Genomic DNA, 19,694 nt, shown 5'->3' on the forward strand with positions numbered 1-19,694 from the left:
AGAAATAGATTTAAGGGACTAGATCTGATAGACAGAGTGCCTGATGAACTATGGATGGAGGTTCCTGACATTGTACAGGAGACAGGGATCAAGACCATCCCCACTGAAAAGAGATGCAAAAATGCAAAATGGCTGTCTGAGGAGGCCTTACAAATAGCTGTGAAAGGAAGAGAAGCGAAAAGCAAAGGAGAAAAGGAAAGATATTCCCATCTGAATGCAGAGTTCCAAAGAATAACAAGGAGAGATAAGAAAGCCTTCCTCAGCGATCAATGCAAAGAAATAGAGGAAAACAACAGAATGGGAAAGACCAGAGATCTCTTCAAGAAAATCAGAGATACCAAGGGAACATTTCATGCAAAGATGGGTTCGATAAAGGACAGAAATGGTATGGACCTAACAGAAGCAGGAGCTATTAAGAAGAGGTGGCAAGAACACACAGAAGAACTGTACAAAAAAGATCTTCAAGACCCAGATAATCACGATGGTGTGATCACTCACCTAGAGCCAGACCTCCTGGAATGTGAAGTCAAATGGGCCTTAGGAAGCATCACTACGAACAAAGTTAGTGGAGGTGATGGAATTCCAGTTGAGCTATTTCAAATCCTAAAAGATGATGCTATGAAAGTGCTGCACTCACACTGTTTATAATAGCCAGGACATGGAAGCAACCTAGATGCCCATCAGCAGATGAATGGATAAGGAAGCTGTGGTACATATACACCATGGAATATTACTCAGCCATTAAAAAGAATTCATTTGAACCAGTTCTAATGAGATGGATGAAACTGGAGCCCATTATACAGAGTGAAGTAAGCCAGAAAGATAAAGAACATTACAGCATACTAACACATATATATGGAATTTAGAAAGATGGTAACGATAACCCTATATGCAAAACAGAAAAAGAGACACAGAAGTACAGAACAGACTTTTGAACTCTGTGGGAGAAGGTGAGGGTGGGATGGTTCGAAAGAACAGCATGTATATTATCTACGGTGAAACAGATCACCAGCCCAGGTGGGATACATGAGACAAGTGCTCGGGCCTGGTGCACTGGGAAGACCCAGAGGAATCGGGTGGAGAGGGAGGTGGGAGGGGGGATCGGGATGGGGAATACGTGTAACTCTATGGCTGATTCATATCAATGTATGACAAAACCCACTGAAATGTTGTGAAGTAATTAGCCTCCAACTAATTAAAAAAAAAAAAAGAAAAGAAAGTGCTGCACTCAATATGCCAGCAAATTTGGAAAACAGCAGTGGCCACAGGACTGGAAAAGGTCAGTTTTCATTTCAATCCCAAAGAAAGGCAATCCCAAGGAATGCTCAAACTACCGCACAATTGTACTCATCTCACATGCTAGTAAAGTAATGCTTAAAATTCTCCTAGCCAGGCTTCAGCAATACGTGAACCATGAACTTCCAGATGTTCAAGCTGGTTTTAGAAAAGGCAGAGGAACCAGAGATGAAATTGCCAACATCCGCTGGATCATCGAAAAAGCAAGAGAGTTCCAGAAAAACATCTATTTCTGCTTTATTGACTATGCCAAAGCCTTGGACTGTGTGGATCACAATAAACTGTGGAAAATGCTGAAAGAGATGGGACTACCAGACCACCTGACCTGCCTCTTGAGAAACCTATATGCAAGTCAGGAAGCAACAGTTAGAACTGGACATGGAACAACAGACTGGCTCCAAATAGGGGAAAGAGTAAGTCAAGGCTGTATATTGTCACCCTGCTTATTTAACTTATATACAGAGTACATTATGAGAAACATCGGGCTGGAAGAAGCACAAGCTGGAATCAAGATTGCCGGGAAAAATATCAATAACCTCAGATATGCAGATAACATCACCCTTATGGCAGAAAGTGAAGAGGAACTATAAAAAGCCTCTTGATGAAAGTGAAAGAGGAGACTGAAAAAGTTGGCTTAAAGCTCAACAATCAGAAAACTACAATCATGGCATCTGGTCCCATCACTTCATGGGAAATAGATGGGGAAACAGTGGAAACAGTGTCAGACTTAATTTTTTTGGGCTCCAAAATCACTGCAGATGGTGATTGCAGCTATGAAATTCAAAGATGCTTACTCTTTGGAAGGAAAGTTATGACCAACCTAGATAGCATATTAAAAAGCAGAGACATTACTTTGCCAACAAAGGTCCATCTAGTCAAAGCTATGGTTTTTCCAGTGGTCATGTATGGATGTGAGAGTTGGACTGTGAAGAAAGCTGAGCGCCGAAGAACTGATGCTTTTGAACTGTGGTGTTGGAGAAGACTCCTGAGAGTCCCTTGGAGTGCAAGGAGATCCAACCAGTCCATCCTAAAGGAGATCAGTCCTGGGTGTTCACTGGAAGGGCTGATGCTGAAACTCCAATACTGTGGCGACCTCATGCGAAGAGTTGACTCATTGGAAAAGACCCTGATGCTGGGAGGGGTTGGGGGCAGGAGGAGAAGGGGACAACAGAGGATGAGATGGCTGGATGGCATCAGCGACTCGATGGACATGAGTTTGAGTAAACTCCGGGAGTTGGTGATGGACAGGGAGGCTTGGCGTGCTGCGATTCATGGGGTCGCAAAGAGTCGGACACGACTGAGTGACTGACCTGAACTGACTTACTGTAGTCACTTGATTTGGTCCCCCACCACAATACTGAACAATTATGTCATAACAACTGTAATTATCTGAATCTGATTCCTTCACATGACTGTGAAATCAAACAAATGTTCCCAGTGATTGAAACAAACAGTCATCTCATGGTCTGCCTAGGTAACCAACTTTCAGAGTTCCCTGACCCAGCAGGTTTTATCTATAAGGTTTAACCTAAATCTTCCCTACCCAGCTTAACTCTGTTATCATTTGTCCTATTCTCAGTGGTCATTATCCCTATGATAAAGTAAACATTCAGAAAATGTGTAAGCAGAAAAGGGATAATGAATCAAAGAGAGCTATTATGTTAGGAATACTTTAAAAACAAATTTCTCCATGTTGAAAATGGCATGTGATTTTTTTTAAAAATTCATTTTAGTAATTTTACTGATGCAGCAAGTATTACATGATGTTTATTCACACAGAAAAATCTGACTTACATTTGAATGTCTTTATGCTTGGCAATGGAAAACAAAGGCCATGAACACTGAAAATGAATTTCTACACTATGTAATAGAGAGATGAAATTGGGTTTTATTAAGCAATCTTTTCAATTCCCTAATGATCTAGGGAATTGGTCCATAGGGTTGCAAAGAGTTGGACATAACTGAGCAACTGAACTGAGCTGAACTGAATGATCTAGGAACAAACTACATAATACTGCAATTCAGAGATGAATTTAAAATTAGTGAAAACTCTACTGGGATATAGAAATGACAAAAAGGAAATCAATCAAAGCTTGGAAATGACATGTAGTCACAGATATATATTTACTGATATCTATCTATCTACAAAAGGGCTGCCTAAAAGTAATGTGGGCTTCCCTGGTGGCTCAGTGGTAAAGAATCCACCTCCCAATGCAGGAGACGCAGGTTTGATCCCTGGGTCGGGAAGAGAAGGAAATGGCAACCTACTCCAATATTCTTGCCTGGGAAATCCCGTGGACAGAGGGGTCTGGTGGGTTACAGTCCACAGGGTCGAAAAAGAGTTGGACACGACTTTAAACAATAAGAGAAGTAATGTATAAACTTAACACATGTAATATAAATCTATATCTAAAAATCATAGTTTTCAGAGTATATATCTCAATTAATACAAAGAACTTTAATCCACAAGAAGAAAATGCACTGGAGTATTAAATAGTATTTCTTTTTTAATTCTTTCCTAACATACAGAGACCACCTCAAAAGTATGCTTGGCTGGAGAAATAGTATTTCATTTCCTGAGGGAGGTAGTGTAAGAAAGTCTTAAGTTTAAGAAAAAAGCAGCAAGAGGAGCTCCAATAAAGATCATATTCTAACATATATATATGGAATTTAGAAAGATGGTAATGATAACCCTACATGCAAAACAGAAAAAGAGACACAGATGTACAGAACAGACTTTTGGACTCTGTGGGAGAAGGCGAGGGTGGGATGTTTCGAGAGAACAGCATCGAAACATGTATATTATCTATAGTAAAACAGATCACCAGCCCAGGTTGGATGCATGAGACAAGTGCTCGGGCCTGGTGCACTGGGAAGACTCAGAGGGATTGGGTAGAGAGGGAGGTGGGAGGGGGGATCAGGATGGGGAATACATGTAAATCCATGGCTGATTCATGTCAATGCATGACAAAACCCACTACAATATTGTAAAGTAATTAGCCTCCAACTAATAAAAATAAATTAAAAAAAAATCATATTCTCAAATAGAAATGAAAGGACTAAAAAAGACCTTTAAATTTAAAGACCGTTTTAAATATAAAGTCACTTTGTTGGTATTTTGCCAGTTGCTTCCATCTGATTTTTAAATTTAACTTTATTAAGGATATTTTTTAATCATACATAAAAGTAGAGAGAAAATTAAATGAACTACTTTAAACCCATCACCCAAGCTTTAACGATTATCACTATTTTGTATTCTTGTTTCATCTACCCTCCCTAATTTATTCTACCCCAATTGAGTTAACTTTTATTAGATGAGAAACTTTTTAAACTGATCTTTAACAGAACATTTAAATAGCATAAATGTACACAAATATCAAATGTACACTATTTGAGCTTCCTGGGTAGCTCAAATAGTAAAGAATCTGCCCACAAAGAGGAAGGCCAGGGTTTGATCCCTGGGTCAGGAAGATCCCCTGTAGAAGGTCATGGAAGCCCACTCCAGTATTTTTGCCTGGAGAATTCCATGGACAGAAGAGCCTGGCAGGCTACAGTCCATAAACTCACGAAGAGTCAGACACGACTGAGCGACTAACACACATACACAAGTATCATACATATGCACCTACAGAATTATTACATTACCTAGGTCAGGTGATCCTTTAATTACAGCTTAAATCTCCTTTCCATTTAGAGGCCAATGACGAACAGTCTTTTTATTAGCAGTAAGTTATTATAAAACCCTTCCAAATTAAGGATTGCTCAGAAATATTTTAACTATACTATGGTTATCAATTTTATAGTTTTGATGAAAAAATCATTCTACCAAAAGCACTAATCTTTTAGTATGATAGGACTGGCTTAGTATTACCATGCATTAATACTCTCAGGAAATCCGAGTTAACATATAGGCTGATATGTTGGGCAGAACAAAATAAAACAGTGTAAACATGTGAGAAAATTTTTAAACTAGGGACGCCATCAACAATAGCTCAGTTTAAAAAAAGAATAGTTTAAATCAGTTAAAGAAACAAACTAATAAAATAGTTCTACCTAAGGATCAATGAATCTATTCCAAAGTAGTTCTCCCTAAAAGACAACTATCCCCCAAAAAAAGAAAAACAAAAAAATCTCCAAAACAATCCTGAAATGAACACAATCAAACTGTATTATGCCTTTCCCCCCATTCTTTCCCCAAATAATGCCTTTTAAAAGCAAATGTAGTAAAACTTACTCATCAAAATGAGACTTTTCTCATTCAAAATAACCACTCCATAGCAATATATACTTATTCCAATAATGCATGACTCAAAACATATCTGAAATTGTTTCAAAATTACTTTCAGAGTCTACAGCACGTTGTTCTAGATATATATTGCCCTGGTGATATGTTTTCATCAACAAACGATGAATTTAATTTAAGATGGTGGGGAGGCAGTTATTGAGAGCAACCAGCGATTAAAAGGGAAATTGAAGCTGGGTTAAAAAAACAGGTGAGTGCTGAGAGCTTCTCTGGTGGTCTAGTGGTTAAGAATCCACCGTGCAACACAGGGGACACCGGTTTGATCCCTGGTCTGGGCAGATCCCATAGGCCTCAGAGCAACTAACTTGAGCGCCACAACTACTGAGCCCATGCACTACAACTACTGAAGCCTCCATGCCTAGAGCCCATGCTTTCCAACAAGAAAAGCCACTGCAATGAGGAGTCCACGGACCACAACCAGAGTACAGCTCCCACTCACAGCAACTAGAGAAAGCCCATGCACAGCAATAAGACCCAACACAGCCAAAAATTAAAAAAAATAAATATTAAAAAGCAAAACAGGTGTGACTACTTGAAGCAATGAAGTAGATTTTCATAGAATTGGCTATGAAAACAATTCCAAAAGAATTACTAAAATTCTAAGAAATAGCCATATTACAGTAATTTTTCTCTAATCAGGTGACTTTATGAAGGATAATATGTATTTGGAAGCATATCTTCTTATGGACATTCTTTTATAAAAATTAGTCTTTTGACCCATTTTATATGTGTTTAATTTTGCAAGTCACTTCAAATCTCTTCTGGGGGTTTACATAAAAGTAAATTTTATTGCTTTGTATGTAACAAACCTTCTAGCTATGTAAACCGATTCAACCATAGGCCCTGTCAAGTACAGCTTATTCTAACTGGATCTTTGATACAAATCACTGATTGTACTTGAGTACTAAATTATCACTTCTCATCTTCACAATTCTTTTTTGGGTTGAATCCTCATAATGTATTCTAATTAAATTTTTGTTTTGCTTATTTTTATGAGGGTATTTTCCAACTTACTTTTACTGATAAATCTATCAACTAGCATCCTTGTTTTTTTCTTTTATGGAAAGGGATCATCTCTTTTTGGAGAAAGGTTTCCCTTACTCCTTTTATCTGTTACCCTAGTTTCTCTATTCACTCAGCTTATCCCCCTTTTCTACTGTTTCAGAAGAAACAAGCAACAGAAAACCACCTTCAAAAGTTCTTTTGAGAAAAAAAAATTTCTCAGGGGAGAAATGAATGCACTTTACTTATCAAACTACATCTGTTTTTATATTACTTTAATCTTCAACTCTGTATATTTGATCCATTCTCAAACTGATACATCCCTCATGAAGAAGACGATACACATAGGTTAATAAAACTTTCACTGACTTGGAGGCTCTCATTCACGAACACAAAAACCTCTTGCACATGGAGAATCTGTCTGGAGGGCTGTGCGTGCTGCATGCTAAGTCTCTTCGGTCATGTCTGACTCTGTGACCTCGTGGACTGCAGCCTGTCAGGCCCCTTTGCCCATGGGATTCTCTAGGCAAGAACGCTATGTGTGGGTTGCCATGCCCTCCTCCAGGGAATCCTCCCAACTCAGGGATCAAACCCGTGTCTCTTATGTCTCCTGTACCGGCAGGCGGGTTCCTCACCACTAGCATCACCTGGGAAGCACCCCAGAAGAGACACAGAAGTTGTTGTTTAGTTGTTAAGCTGGGTTCAACTTTTCTGCGACCCTATGGACTGGAGTTAGGTAATAATGTGCAAGTTCTGTTTTCCAAGTTATGAGAAGGATGCTCTGACTATCTCATGACCTAGGATAAGAAGAATTTCTCTGCCCTTTTTGATCATCTTCCTTGTGGTTATCTTCCTTGGTTTATAAAAACAGAACTTTTTTTTTTTTTTCAAGAAATGCATTTCTTTAAGAGACCCTGTTGTCACACTAAGAACTTCAGATTCATCCAGTTTATACCCATCCACAATTAAGTTCAACTCAGCTGATGTTTCATATTCATTTCATTCAGCACTATTGCAAGGAACCTCATCTTTCTTTAAGGAGAGGTGCTGAAGCACAGACAAGTTTACATTGTCATATGTTTCACTTTTTTAAAAAGTGCTCTCCCTGCAAATACGGTCAAATGATTGACAACAATGTTAAGTCCATTTAGCAAGGAAACAGCAGTCTTTAATGGTGTTAAAACTAGATGTCCACATGTGAAAGAATGAAGTTGGACCCTTACCTTATACCACACAAAAAAAATTAACTCAAAATGGATCAAAGATCTAAATGTTAAGAACTAAAAATATAAAACATTTAGGACGTTTTCATTACACTGTATTTGGCAATGATTTTTGGATGTGAAAGCAGCAAAGTCACAGGCAACAGAAGAAAAAACAGGTAAGTTAGTCTTCACCAAAATTAAAAACTTTTCTGCTTCAAAAGACACTATCAAGAGAGTGAAAAAACAACACACAGAATGAGAGACAATATTTGCAAATCATATACCTGAGAAGGGATTAACATCCAGAATAGTTAAACGGCTCCTACAACTCAACAGCAAAACAAACAACCCATTTAAAAACTGGACAAAGAACTTTAGATATTTCTCCAAATAAGGTATACAAATGGCTAATAAGCACATGAAAGATGCTCAACATTACCAATCATTAGGAAAATGCAAATTAAAACCACAATGAGATACCAACTCACACCCATTGAGAGCTATTATCAAAATAAAAACAACAGAAGCTTGAAAATAACAGGTTTTGGTAAGCATGTAGAGAAACTGGAACCCTCTTGCATGGCTGATGGCAATGTAAAATGGTGCAATCACTGTGAAAAACAGTGTGGCAGTTCCCCCAAAAGTTATACATAGAATTACCAAATGATTCAGCAATTCCATCCCAGGGTATAGACCGAGAATAATTGAAGGCAAGGACTTAAGCAGATACTTGTACACCATTGCTCATAGAAGCATTAGTCACAGATTGCAAAGATGGAAGCAACCAAAGTATCCACTGACAGTGGATAACAAAATGTGATATATAAAAATAAGGGAACATTATTCAGCCTCAAAAAGGAACAAAATTCTGAGATATGATAAAACATGGATGAAATTTGAAAACATCATGCTAGGAGATATAAGCTAGACATAAAAAGACAAATATTCTATGACTCTACTATGTATATTAAACATCTAGAATAGGTAAGTTCACAGATACATAAAGTAAATTAGAGGTTACAAGGGTTGAAGGGAGGAGGGAATGAAAAATTATTGCTTGATGGGTACAGGGCTTCCCTGATAGCTCAGTTCATAAAGAATCTGCCTGCAATGCAGGAGACCCTGGTTTGATTCCTGGGTTGGAAGATGCACTGGAGAAGGGATAAGCTACCCACTCCAGTATTCTTGGACTTCCCTGGTGGCTCAGCTGGTGAAGAATCCGTCTGCAATGTGGGAGACCTGGATTCGATTCCTGGGTTGGGAAGATCCCCTGGAGAAGGGAAAGGCTACCCACTCCAGTATTCTGGCCTGTATAGTCCATGGGATCACAAAGAGTCGGACACAACTGAGAGACTTTCACAATGGGTACGGAATTTCTGTTTGGGATGATGAAAAAGTTCTGGAAATGGATAGTGGTGAAGGTCGTACAACACTGTGGATGTATTTAATGCCACTCAATTATACAATTAGAAATGAAAAAACAGCAGTTATGTTACGAATATTTTACCACAATTTAAACAAAGGGAGGGAAAATGTGCTCTACCCTGTTTGAGATGTCTTGAGGGACAGTCCACCAGTATTATATAATACTTCTTACTTTAGAATTCTTTTCCTCACCCCTTTAAATGCTTCTAATGCCAATAAGCTTAGTAAGAATACACAACTGCTGACAGAAACATGATCTGAGTGCCCTGGACTTTAGTCCAAGCAAATACACCATGCAAAAAATGTTCATTTAAATGTCAAGTGAGTTGAGTCAACTCCAGTAACAATTAAACAAGATCAGAGAGCATCTACTATGCCTGAGAGGATAGGATAAGAAACCAAAAGTCCTGAGATGCTTCTGCAAGTAGCAGGGTAATCTTCTGATTTACCGAGACCAAGCACTAGTTTCTCTTTATTTCTTCCCTGATGCTCCTAATAGCTTTTTATTCTATCTTCCTTCCCCACTTTAGGCTTGTTAATGCAAAGTGCTTAGGTATATGGGATTATTAAATTTTACCCCCAGCAGTTCATGATATGGTGTAGACAGGAGAGGAGGTCAGAAAAATTCAAGAGGAAAGAGTCTAAAACATATTTTCAATCCCTCCCAAGATTTTTTAATTGGAAAAAAAAAGCACAATTTTAGAATTCTAACAATAGAATGTAGTACTCTGAAGCTTCATTCCCTTAAGATTGCTTCTATTAATAAAAATTAAAGAAAAATTGGCTAAAACTATAGCACTCCCCCCTTGTCTTCGATGGATTCATTCCAAGACCCCAACTGGATGCCTGAAACTGCAGACAGTATCAAAGCTTACATATACTATTTTTTCCCTATACATACATACCTCTGATAAAGTTTATAAATTAGTCACAGTAAGAGAGGAACAATGATAATAAAATAGAACAATTATACCAATATACTATAATAAAAGTTACGTGGTCCTTCTTTCTCAAAATATGTACAAATTTAATGCCTTTTCCATCTTAACTAAGCCTCATCACACACACAGTAGCCAAAGTTTTCATGATTTTCTAGTTCCTTTTACACAGTTTCATGAACAGAATATTCATTCTTACTATAGACCTTAGTAACCTTATCATATGATGATTTTTTTTTCCTTATTGAGAACTTTTTCTTTTTCTTTTTTTTTGAGAATGAAATTTCATTTAAAGGTTTCTCTTCAGCATATATGCACTGCCATATATTACTCATCATATTACTCTTGCTCTTTGGGGCCACTAATAAAAAATAAAGGTCACTTGAAGACAAGCACTGTGATATCATGACAGCTGATCTAATAACTGAGAGGGCTACTAAGTGACTAACAGGGAGGACACTCTGGACAGAGGGATGATTCATATTCTGGGTGGGATGAAACAATAAAGTACAAGATTCCATGAAGCTACTCAGAATAACGTGCAATTTAAAACTTACGAATTATCATTACCATCTTTCTAAATTCCATATATATGTGTTAGTATGCTGTAATGTTCTTTTATCTTTCTGGCTTACTTCACTCTGTATAATGGGCTCCAGTTTCATCCATCTCATTAGAACTGATTCAAATGAATTCTTTTTAATGGCTGAGTAATATTCCATGGTTCGGGATGGGGAATACATGTAACTCCATGGCTGATTCATGTCAATGTATGACAAAACCCACTGCAATGTTGTGAAGAAATTAGCCTCCAACTAATAAAAATAAATGAAAAAAAAAAGAAAAAAAAAAACTTACGGATTGTTTATTTCTGCAATTTTCCATTTAAATATTTTCAGACCACAGTTGACTGTGGGTAAATGAAACCATCACAAGTGAAACTGTTGATAAAGGGGCGACTACTGTATCTGCTCCCATCACCTCATGGGAAATAGATGGGGACATTACTTTGCCAACAAAGGTTCATCTAGTCAAAGCTATGGTTTTTCCAGTAGTCATGTATGGATGTGAGAGTTGGACTGTGAAGAAAGCTGAGCGCCGAAAAATTGATGCTTTTGAACTGTGGTGTTGGAGAAGACTCTTGAGAGTCCCTTGGACTGCAAGGAGATCCAACTAGTCCATCCTAAAGGAGATCAGTCTTGGGTGTTCATTGGAAGGACTGATGCTGAAGCTGAAACTCCAATACTGTGGTGACCTCATGCAAAGAGTTGACTCACTGGAAAAGATCCTGATGCGGGGAGGGATTGGGGGCAGGAGGAGAAGGGGACGACAGAAGATGAGATGGCCGGATAGCATCAGCGACTCGATGGACATGAGTTTGAGTAAACTCCGGGAGTTGGTGATGGACAGGGAGGCTTGGCATGCTGCGATTCATGGGGTCGCAAAGAGTCGGACACGACTGAGCAACTGAACTCAACTGTATCTGTAGTTTAAGGATGCGGACTACAAGACGCCAGAGCAAGATGGATTTTGCTTTAGGGAGAATTCCCATTTTTGGGAAAAAAGAAGGCTTTTATCTTTTATGTTTATGAACTTTTTTCTATTATTAAGTTCTTATCAAGAGATGAGTAAATAATTTCTGTACCTCTGATAGCTGGGAGCAGCAAGAGAAATGGAAACTGACTTGGTTTTAAATTTTAGCTAGGAGGTGCAGTGGTAAAGAATCCACCTGCCAATGCAAGAGCCGAGGGTTCATTCCCTGGGTCAGGAAAACCCTTTGGAATAGAAAATGGCAACCCCCTCCAGTATTCTTGCCTGGAAAATTCCATGGACAGAGGAGCTTAGTGGGCTACAGTCCATGGGGTCATAAAGAGTCAGACACAACTGAGCAACTGAGTGTGTACACGTGTGAGTCAATGTACAAGCTTCATACAAGTCATCTTACCTGTTGACTCTGGGGCCTTATTTGTAAAATGGAGCTTTATTATCGCTGTTTAGTCAGTAAGTCAAGTCTGGCTCTTTAGCAACCTCCTGGGCTGCAGCCACCAGGCTCCTCTGTCCATGGAATTTTCCAGGCAAGAATACTGGAGGGGATTACCATTTCCTTCTCCAGGGGATCTTCCAGACCAAGGGACTGAACCCACAGCTCCTGCACCAGTAGGCAGATTCTTTACCTAGTGATTCCTATCTCAGAGGGCTGATGTGAGAATTAAAAGGTACACTGTACATAAAGTACATTTCATAGCTCCTAATGAAAGTGAAAGTGAAAGTGATTAGTGGCTGAGTCGTGTTCGACTCTTTGTGACCCTATGGACTGTAGCCCACCAGGTTCCTCTGTCCATGGGATTCTCCAGGCAAGAATATTGGAGTGTGTTGCCATGCCCTTCTGCAGGGGATCTTCCTGACCCAGGGATCAAACCTGGGTCTCCTGCATTGCAGGCAGATTCTTTACCGTCTGAGACACCAGGGAAGCGCAAGGGTGACTTTATATTTGTGAAGGGCATTAAGTAAATACTAGTGAACCTTCCCCCACACCTCACTGCTACCCAAAAATGTTGTGCTACTCTCCCTTGGGGTAAATTTCTGAAAACAATTCTACATATATAATTTTGATGTTAATTCCATGGAACTTACTGTATGTTTAAGTTTTTCATGCAACCCAAAAGTCAACTAGTTCTTTCCACTTAAAAGAGTCTTACTGTTTCAAAAAAGCAAATAACTCCCCTTGTACTTATGATACCTCTGTCCTAAAGTAAAAATTTTAAATTTAAGTAAGAACCTTTTCACAGAAATCTATTTCTTCAGCATGATCCTGCTAAGAAATAACCCTTCACTGAAAACACTGCTTAATTTCTATGGAAACATAATCTGATGCCAAATACTTTGTCATTAAGAATTTACTCAGAAAAGAACTTTAACTTTCTATTTTTTGTGATCATTGGCAATACTTAAGAAGAAAATTCAAAAGAGTGATTAAATATTCCACTGTCAACTGTTTAGCATTCCAGGTTTCCCCACAATATAGAGGAATACAAATGAGTTTAATTAATATTGATACTTTTCTCCTTAGAGTTTCCTTTATGCTCAAGTTCAGTAAATTAACATTTTGGTATCACCAATCAGAACAAGAAAACTACTTTCCCTGCATTTATCATTTTACATATATTCATTATTCCATTCAAACCTTATACCAATAGTTCATCCCTATAACCCTGCTCTGTTTTTGGATTAAACGAAGAGGTTAAGTAACATGCTAGTAGCCAAGAGCTAGTACAAGGCAGAGCTGGGATCCAGATCCAGGTCTACCACACTCTTCTTTCTCCTACCACAGAGCCTCAAAGGTAAAGATGAAAAACAAGACTGGGTCTGAGCTCAGAGTACATGGAACTTACCCTTCAAAACAGAAAAAGAGCTATCCTGGTTTGTTGTTTTTTTTTTAATTACTTTTTTACACCAAGATTACACTCACTTAACAGCTAGTGACTAGCATTTTGCTTGTTAAAGAAACCACGTTTTGGAGATTAGCAGTCTGTCAGAAAGAGATGATCTATTACCATTAGGAGGTGATCTTAAGTACACTATGTGACTCAGTTAATCATAAAATATTTTCTCGTTTGAAACCTCAGCAATAAATTTCTAGGTGTAATATTATAAAACTAAGTAACAAAATACTAGCAGTAATGGAAACCCCAGGTCTGTTTATGCCTATATGCCACTTGAAAAATGAACAAGAACTAAACCTTAAAAACTCAAATCCTCCTTTTGTTTTCTATTTTCACTCTTCTGCCCACTGTGAGTAACACCAAATTTTGCAACATAACATTTTTAGGAGTCCTGTATGCAAACAAAATCAAAGAAACAAAATTAACAAATAGTACAGATTGGTCCCTTCATTCTATGGAGAGGGAGTAATGTGGTTATAAACAACTTTCTTGCTCTCTCACAAGTTCAAAAACCTAATCTTAGGTCAACTATCAAGATCTTTTTGGGCTTGGTTTGTCCTGGAGAATGCACTTACAAGTCTGATCCAGCAGTCTGTCTCACTGAAGCACAAAAAGGCTAAACATTACTCTCAGATAAAGACCACAAACACAAATTCCGAGGTCTAGAAAGGACCTACAGTAGACAACTGAATAAAACAGGAAACCAGAACATAGTCCATCACTTGTTGGTAACGAAACTAATATACAAGACTAAGTATGACGCTTGCTCCTTGGAAGAAAAGCTATGACCAACCTAGACAGCATATTAAAAAGCAGAGAGACATTACTTTGCCACAAAGGTCCGTCTAGTCAAAGCTATGGTTTTTCCAGTAGTCATGTATGGATGTGAGAGTTGGACCATTAAAGAAAGCTGAGCACCAAAAAATTGATGCTTTTGAACTGTGGTGTGCAGAAGACTCTTGGAGTCCCAGGGACTCCAGTCCTTGGACTGGAGATCCAACCAGTCAATCCTAAAGGAAAGCAGTCGCAAATGTTCATTGGAAGGACTGATGCTGAAGCTGAAGCTTCAATACTTTGGCCACCTGATGAGAAAAACTGACTCACTGGAAAAGACCCTGATGTTAGGAAAGATTGAAGGCGGGAGGAGAAGGGGACAACAGAGGATGGGATGGTTGGATGGCATCACCGACTCGATGGACCTGAGTTTGAGCAAGCTCTGGAAGTTGGTGATGGGCAGGGAAGCCCGGCATGCCGCAGTCCATGGGGCTGCAAAGAGTCAGACATGACTAAACAACTGAACTGAAGTATGGCCTAGATTCTAAACACTGACTTTTGTATACATTTAATCTGTATTTAGTAGACAAACTGGTTATACTATAATTAATGTACATAATTCCATTAGAGAAATAACGTGTTAACCTAGAGTACTGCAGAGATGAAGCTTTAAATAAATACCAATACTGGTATTAATTCTATAGGCAGGTTTCAGGATTAAAACTGATTCAGGTCCAAAAGTTCTCTGCTTGCAAGTTTTAATTTTTATCTATACAAAAATGTCAATCTGCAAATAATGTCAAATCCTGCAAATAAACTAATAAAAACAAAAAAATGTATAGCTTGCTTTAATTACAAGGATAGCTGATGATAAAGGGATCTTCTCATTAAAAAAAATAACTATGTGAGGTATGAGGCTGACATTGGGATGAGATGAAGACAGTGAAGTTCCCATCAGAATGGACTGTTACTGAACACTGTGATTCACTTCACTCAATGAATAAATGTACCAAACTCTAAGCAAAATCATGAAATTTTTGAAAATTAATATAAGGCCATCTGGCCACCTGATGCAAAAAGCCAACTCATTGGAAAAGATCCTGATGCTGGGAAAGATGGAAGGCAAAAGGAGAAGGGGCAGAAGAGGAGGAGATGGTTAGATAGTATCACTAACTCAACCGACATGAATTTGAGCAAACTCTGGGAGGTAGGGGAGGAGAAACAAAGCCTGGTGTGCTGCAGTCCACAGGATCACAGAGAGTCGGACACAACTCAGCAGTACAACAAAAACAAAATCAATTTCTCTTCTAATAAACTAAAAGAACAAAAACCCCACAACTTAATTTCATTCTATCAAAGGTTTGTATAATTCACTTATGGAAAACTGCGAGTTTGGAATAATTACATACACAGCTTAACATGCTTAGAATCCATGTATGTATTCTTGCCTCAGTTATCCTCTTTCTTACTTATTAGTGATAAATCAAAGTTTTAAGTGATTATTTACCACTAATTCTATCAACCCTGACATCTGACATGAAGATGAGGATTATCAAAGTCAATCTTCTTACCAATCAATATGGACTAAAAGTGACCCAAAGTTAACCCAATCCATGACACCTCTCCTCCCAAAGAAGGTCTCCTATGGTCATTTTCTAGACCCAAACAAAACTGTTTTCTTATGAAAATAGCTTAACTCCCCAAAATTAGATTCCATCCCAAACTCTTTCCATGGAAAGGTCATATAAATTTCAAACATGTGTAAACACGGGAAGAGAAACTTTGAGAAAACCTATGTAGTTGTTTTCTCTGAAGAAATTTAGGGAAAGCTTACAGTGTGATAAAGTAGGCCCTGAAACCATAACCACCTTCTCTTACTGAATGAACCATTCCAAAACAAAGACTGTCACTTGAGATGTAATGTCCTATCCAGACTCTTCGGAAACACCAATCCTTGCCTTACTATCAATCTCACTGCATTCTAACTCTAAAAACCAGTAATCCATCTATGCTGTAAATGATAACCCTGTGTCACTCAAAACATTACTTGCCAGAATAGCCAATTCATAGATTATGCTAGATAGCAATTTTATAGCATATCTAATCATTTCATTCCAGATAAAATGAATGTTCATTAGCTTGTTCCTTCTCCCAATTAAAAAAAAAAAAAAGGCAAATGGTCATTGAATGTCTTCTCTTTAGGAACAGAGTTATAAAAAGAAGGTAGCCATTTATTGTAACAGCTACTACTTATTAAGCACTTAATATATACGGAGCTATTGATAATACTGGCTTCCCTGATAGCTCAGTTGGTAAAGAATCCGCCTGCAATGAAGGAGGCCCCAGTTCGATTCCAGGGTCAGGAAGATGCCCTGGAGAAGGGATAGGGTACCCACTCCAGTATTCTGGCCTGGAGAATGCCATGGACTATATAGTCCATGGGGTCGCAAAGAGTCAGATATGACTGAGCGACTTGACTTTCACGACTTTCACTAGTTCTAGTTATTGATAATAAAAAAAAAAAAAAAAAGCTAAAACAACCAATTCCTTAACCCCCAAACTCTAAAGTCAATACAAGGGGAAAAAATGAAACAAAGTGTATTGTGTCACATTTCATTCTGCATAGAGAACTGGCATATTTCATTAATGCCTGAAGCAAGAAAGTAGGTCAACAATATCAAAGATATTAACGGTGCTAAGAGAATACAGAAGCAAAACAACCAAACTTAAGAATAATTTTAAAACATTATGAATTATTTGATGTCAATAAATTTGAAACTTAGATGAAAAGGCACAAATTATCAAAATTGATACAGGAAGAAACAGAAACTGATTAGCCCCATATTTTTGTTTAAAAGTTGAATGTATAATTTGAAGTGAAAGTCGCTCAGTCATGTCCAACTCTTTGAGACCACCATGGCCTATACAGTCCATGGAATTCTCTAGGCCAGAATACTGAAGTGGGTAGCCTTTCCCTTCTCCAGGGGATCTTCCCAACCCAGGGATCAAACTCAGGTCTCTCGCACTGCAGGCAAATTCTTTACCAGCTGAGCCACAAGGGAAGCTCAAGAATACTGGAGTGGGTAGCCTATCCCTTCTCTAGCAGATCTTCCCGACCCAGGAATCGAACCGGGGTCTCCTGCATTGCAGGCGGATTCTTTACCAACTGAGCTATCAGGGAAGCCCAATAATTTGAAACCTCCTCACAAAGAGATAACTCCTGGCCTACATGGCTTCACTAGTTAATCCTATCAAATATTTAAGGAACATGTACATGACCAAGTACATGACCAAGCAGGATTTATTCCAGGAATGCAAAATTGGTTTAATATTCAGAAATCAGTCAGTGCAATTCACCCTTTTAATAGACTTTTAAAAAAGCAAAAAACATATAATCATTTCAACTGAGACAGAAAAACATCTGATGAAATTTAGCACCCATTCACATTAAAAAACAAAGCAAAACAGAACTCTCAGAAAATTAAGAATAAAAGGGAACTTCCTCAACCTGATAAAAATTATCTACATAAAACCAACATCTTGTTTAACAGTGAAAAACTGAACATTCTCTCCCTAAGATCAAGAACACTCAGGAAGTTAATACAACATGGTACAAAGGTTTTAGTCAGCACAATGAAGCCAAAAAATTTTTTTAGTAAAATAAATTATAAAGATATATGGGCTTCCCTGGTGGCTCAGTTGGTAAAGATCCCATGGAGAAGAAAATGGCAACCCACTCCAGTATTCTCGCTGGGAAATCCCATGGACAGAGGAGACTTAGTGGACTACATACAGTCCACAGGGTCGCAAAACTCATACACAACTTAGCGCAAACCACAATAAAGATATATAGATTGGAAAGGAAAATTACATCATTTGTAGATGATATGATCATAGTGAAGATGCTCAGTCGTGTCCGAATCTTTGCGACGCCATGGACTGTAGCCCACCAGGCTCCTCCATCCATAGGATTGTCCAGGCAAGAGTACTGGAGTGGGTTGCCAATAGAGGTAGATAATTCTAAGGCATCTACAAAAGAGTTACTAGAACTAATAAGCAAATTAAGCAGGTCACAGGACACAAAAACACACTGCATTTCCAAATGCTAATCACAAAAAAAAAAAAGAAAATGGAATGTAAAACACCATCTAAAACTACATTAAAATATGAAATATTTAACAGATAAATGTAACAAAATATGTATGAAACCTTTACACCAAAAATCACAAAAAATTGTTAAGATACTAAAGATTAGGTAAATCAAATAATGTATCATGTTCATGGACTGTAAGATTCTACATAGTTAAGATATCAAATGGAATAAGGGATGAAGACAATCATAAACAAAATCCCATTCAGGCTTTTTTGAAAAACTGATGAGTTTATTCTAAAATTTACACAGAAATATGAAGGACCTAGAATATCAAAATAATTTGAGAAAAGAATAAAGTTAAAGGACTTAACACTACCTTACTTTAAGAGTAACTATAAACCTACAATAACCAGTCAAGACCATGTGACATTCAGATATCAATGGAATAGAATGTCAATAGATAGACTAACACATATTGGCCAATACAGTCACAAGATATGTATCTGAAAGAGGATCAGCATTCAGAATATATACAGAACGTCTACAATTGACAATAAAGAGATAAACAACCCAATTAAAACATAAGCATTTGAACAGGCACTTCACAAAAGAAACACATATACACAACAAGCACATGAAGATTTTCAACATCACTAGTTATCAGAGAAATACAAAATAAAGTCAACAGTGAAATAACACTACATATTCACTAGAATGGCTAAAATTCAAAGGACTGACAATATCAAGTGTAGATAGGAGTGGAGCAACTAGAATTTGCATGTTTTCTGGGTACAAATTTAAAATAGTATCACTACTTTGAAAAACCATTTGTCAGTTTCCCACAAGGTAAACATTATATGGCAATTACACTCCTAAATGTTTTCCCAGAAAAAAATAAAAATATACATCCACAAAAAGACTCCTACACAAATGTTAACAGTTTTACTCACAATAGCCCCAAACTGGAAACAACCCAAATGCCCGTCAACAGATAAATGGACACACAAATTGCGGCATAAAAACAAAGGACTGCTACCTGCTCTCCTGACCCAAAAAAGTAAAGTTTAAAGAAAAAACAGAAAAGAGAATTTCATAATTTTCACTGGTTAGCACCACTAGTAATAAGACCTATTATGGGCCCCTGGTATCATGCTCTAAGAAGGGCACATACTTCTTTGGTATTTTTCCCAGCTATGCACAATACTTCAATCTATT

The 19,694-nt window shown here is 37.9% G+C and overlaps 1 protein-coding gene across 7 annotated transcripts in view; it reads right to left on the minus strand.

Moving 5' to 3' along the window:
• NT5C2 (5'-nucleotidase, cytosolic II) overlaps positions 1–19,694 on the minus strand; it is a 101,114-nt gene that overhangs the window by 24,063 nt on the left and 57,357 nt on the right. For 3 of the 7 annotated variants that reach the window (XM_061162513.1, XM_061162512.1, XM_061162510.1), the window contains one exon: positions 18,258–18,415. The exons of the other annotated variants lie outside the window; for them this stretch is intronic. In XM_061162513.1, coding sequence (XP_061018496.1) covers positions 18,258–18,415 — 158 coding nt within the window. The remainder of the gene's footprint in view (positions 1–18,257; positions 18,416–19,694) is intronic. 7 annotated transcript variants of the gene reach the window in all.

The sequence above is a fragment of the Dama dama genome, chromosome 15 (genome assembly GCF_033118175.1).
Source record: "Dama dama isolate Ldn47 chromosome 15, ASM3311817v1, whole genome shotgun sequence".
Taxonomy (NCBI): domain Eukaryota; kingdom Metazoa; phylum Chordata; class Mammalia; order Artiodactyla; family Cervidae; genus Dama; species Dama dama.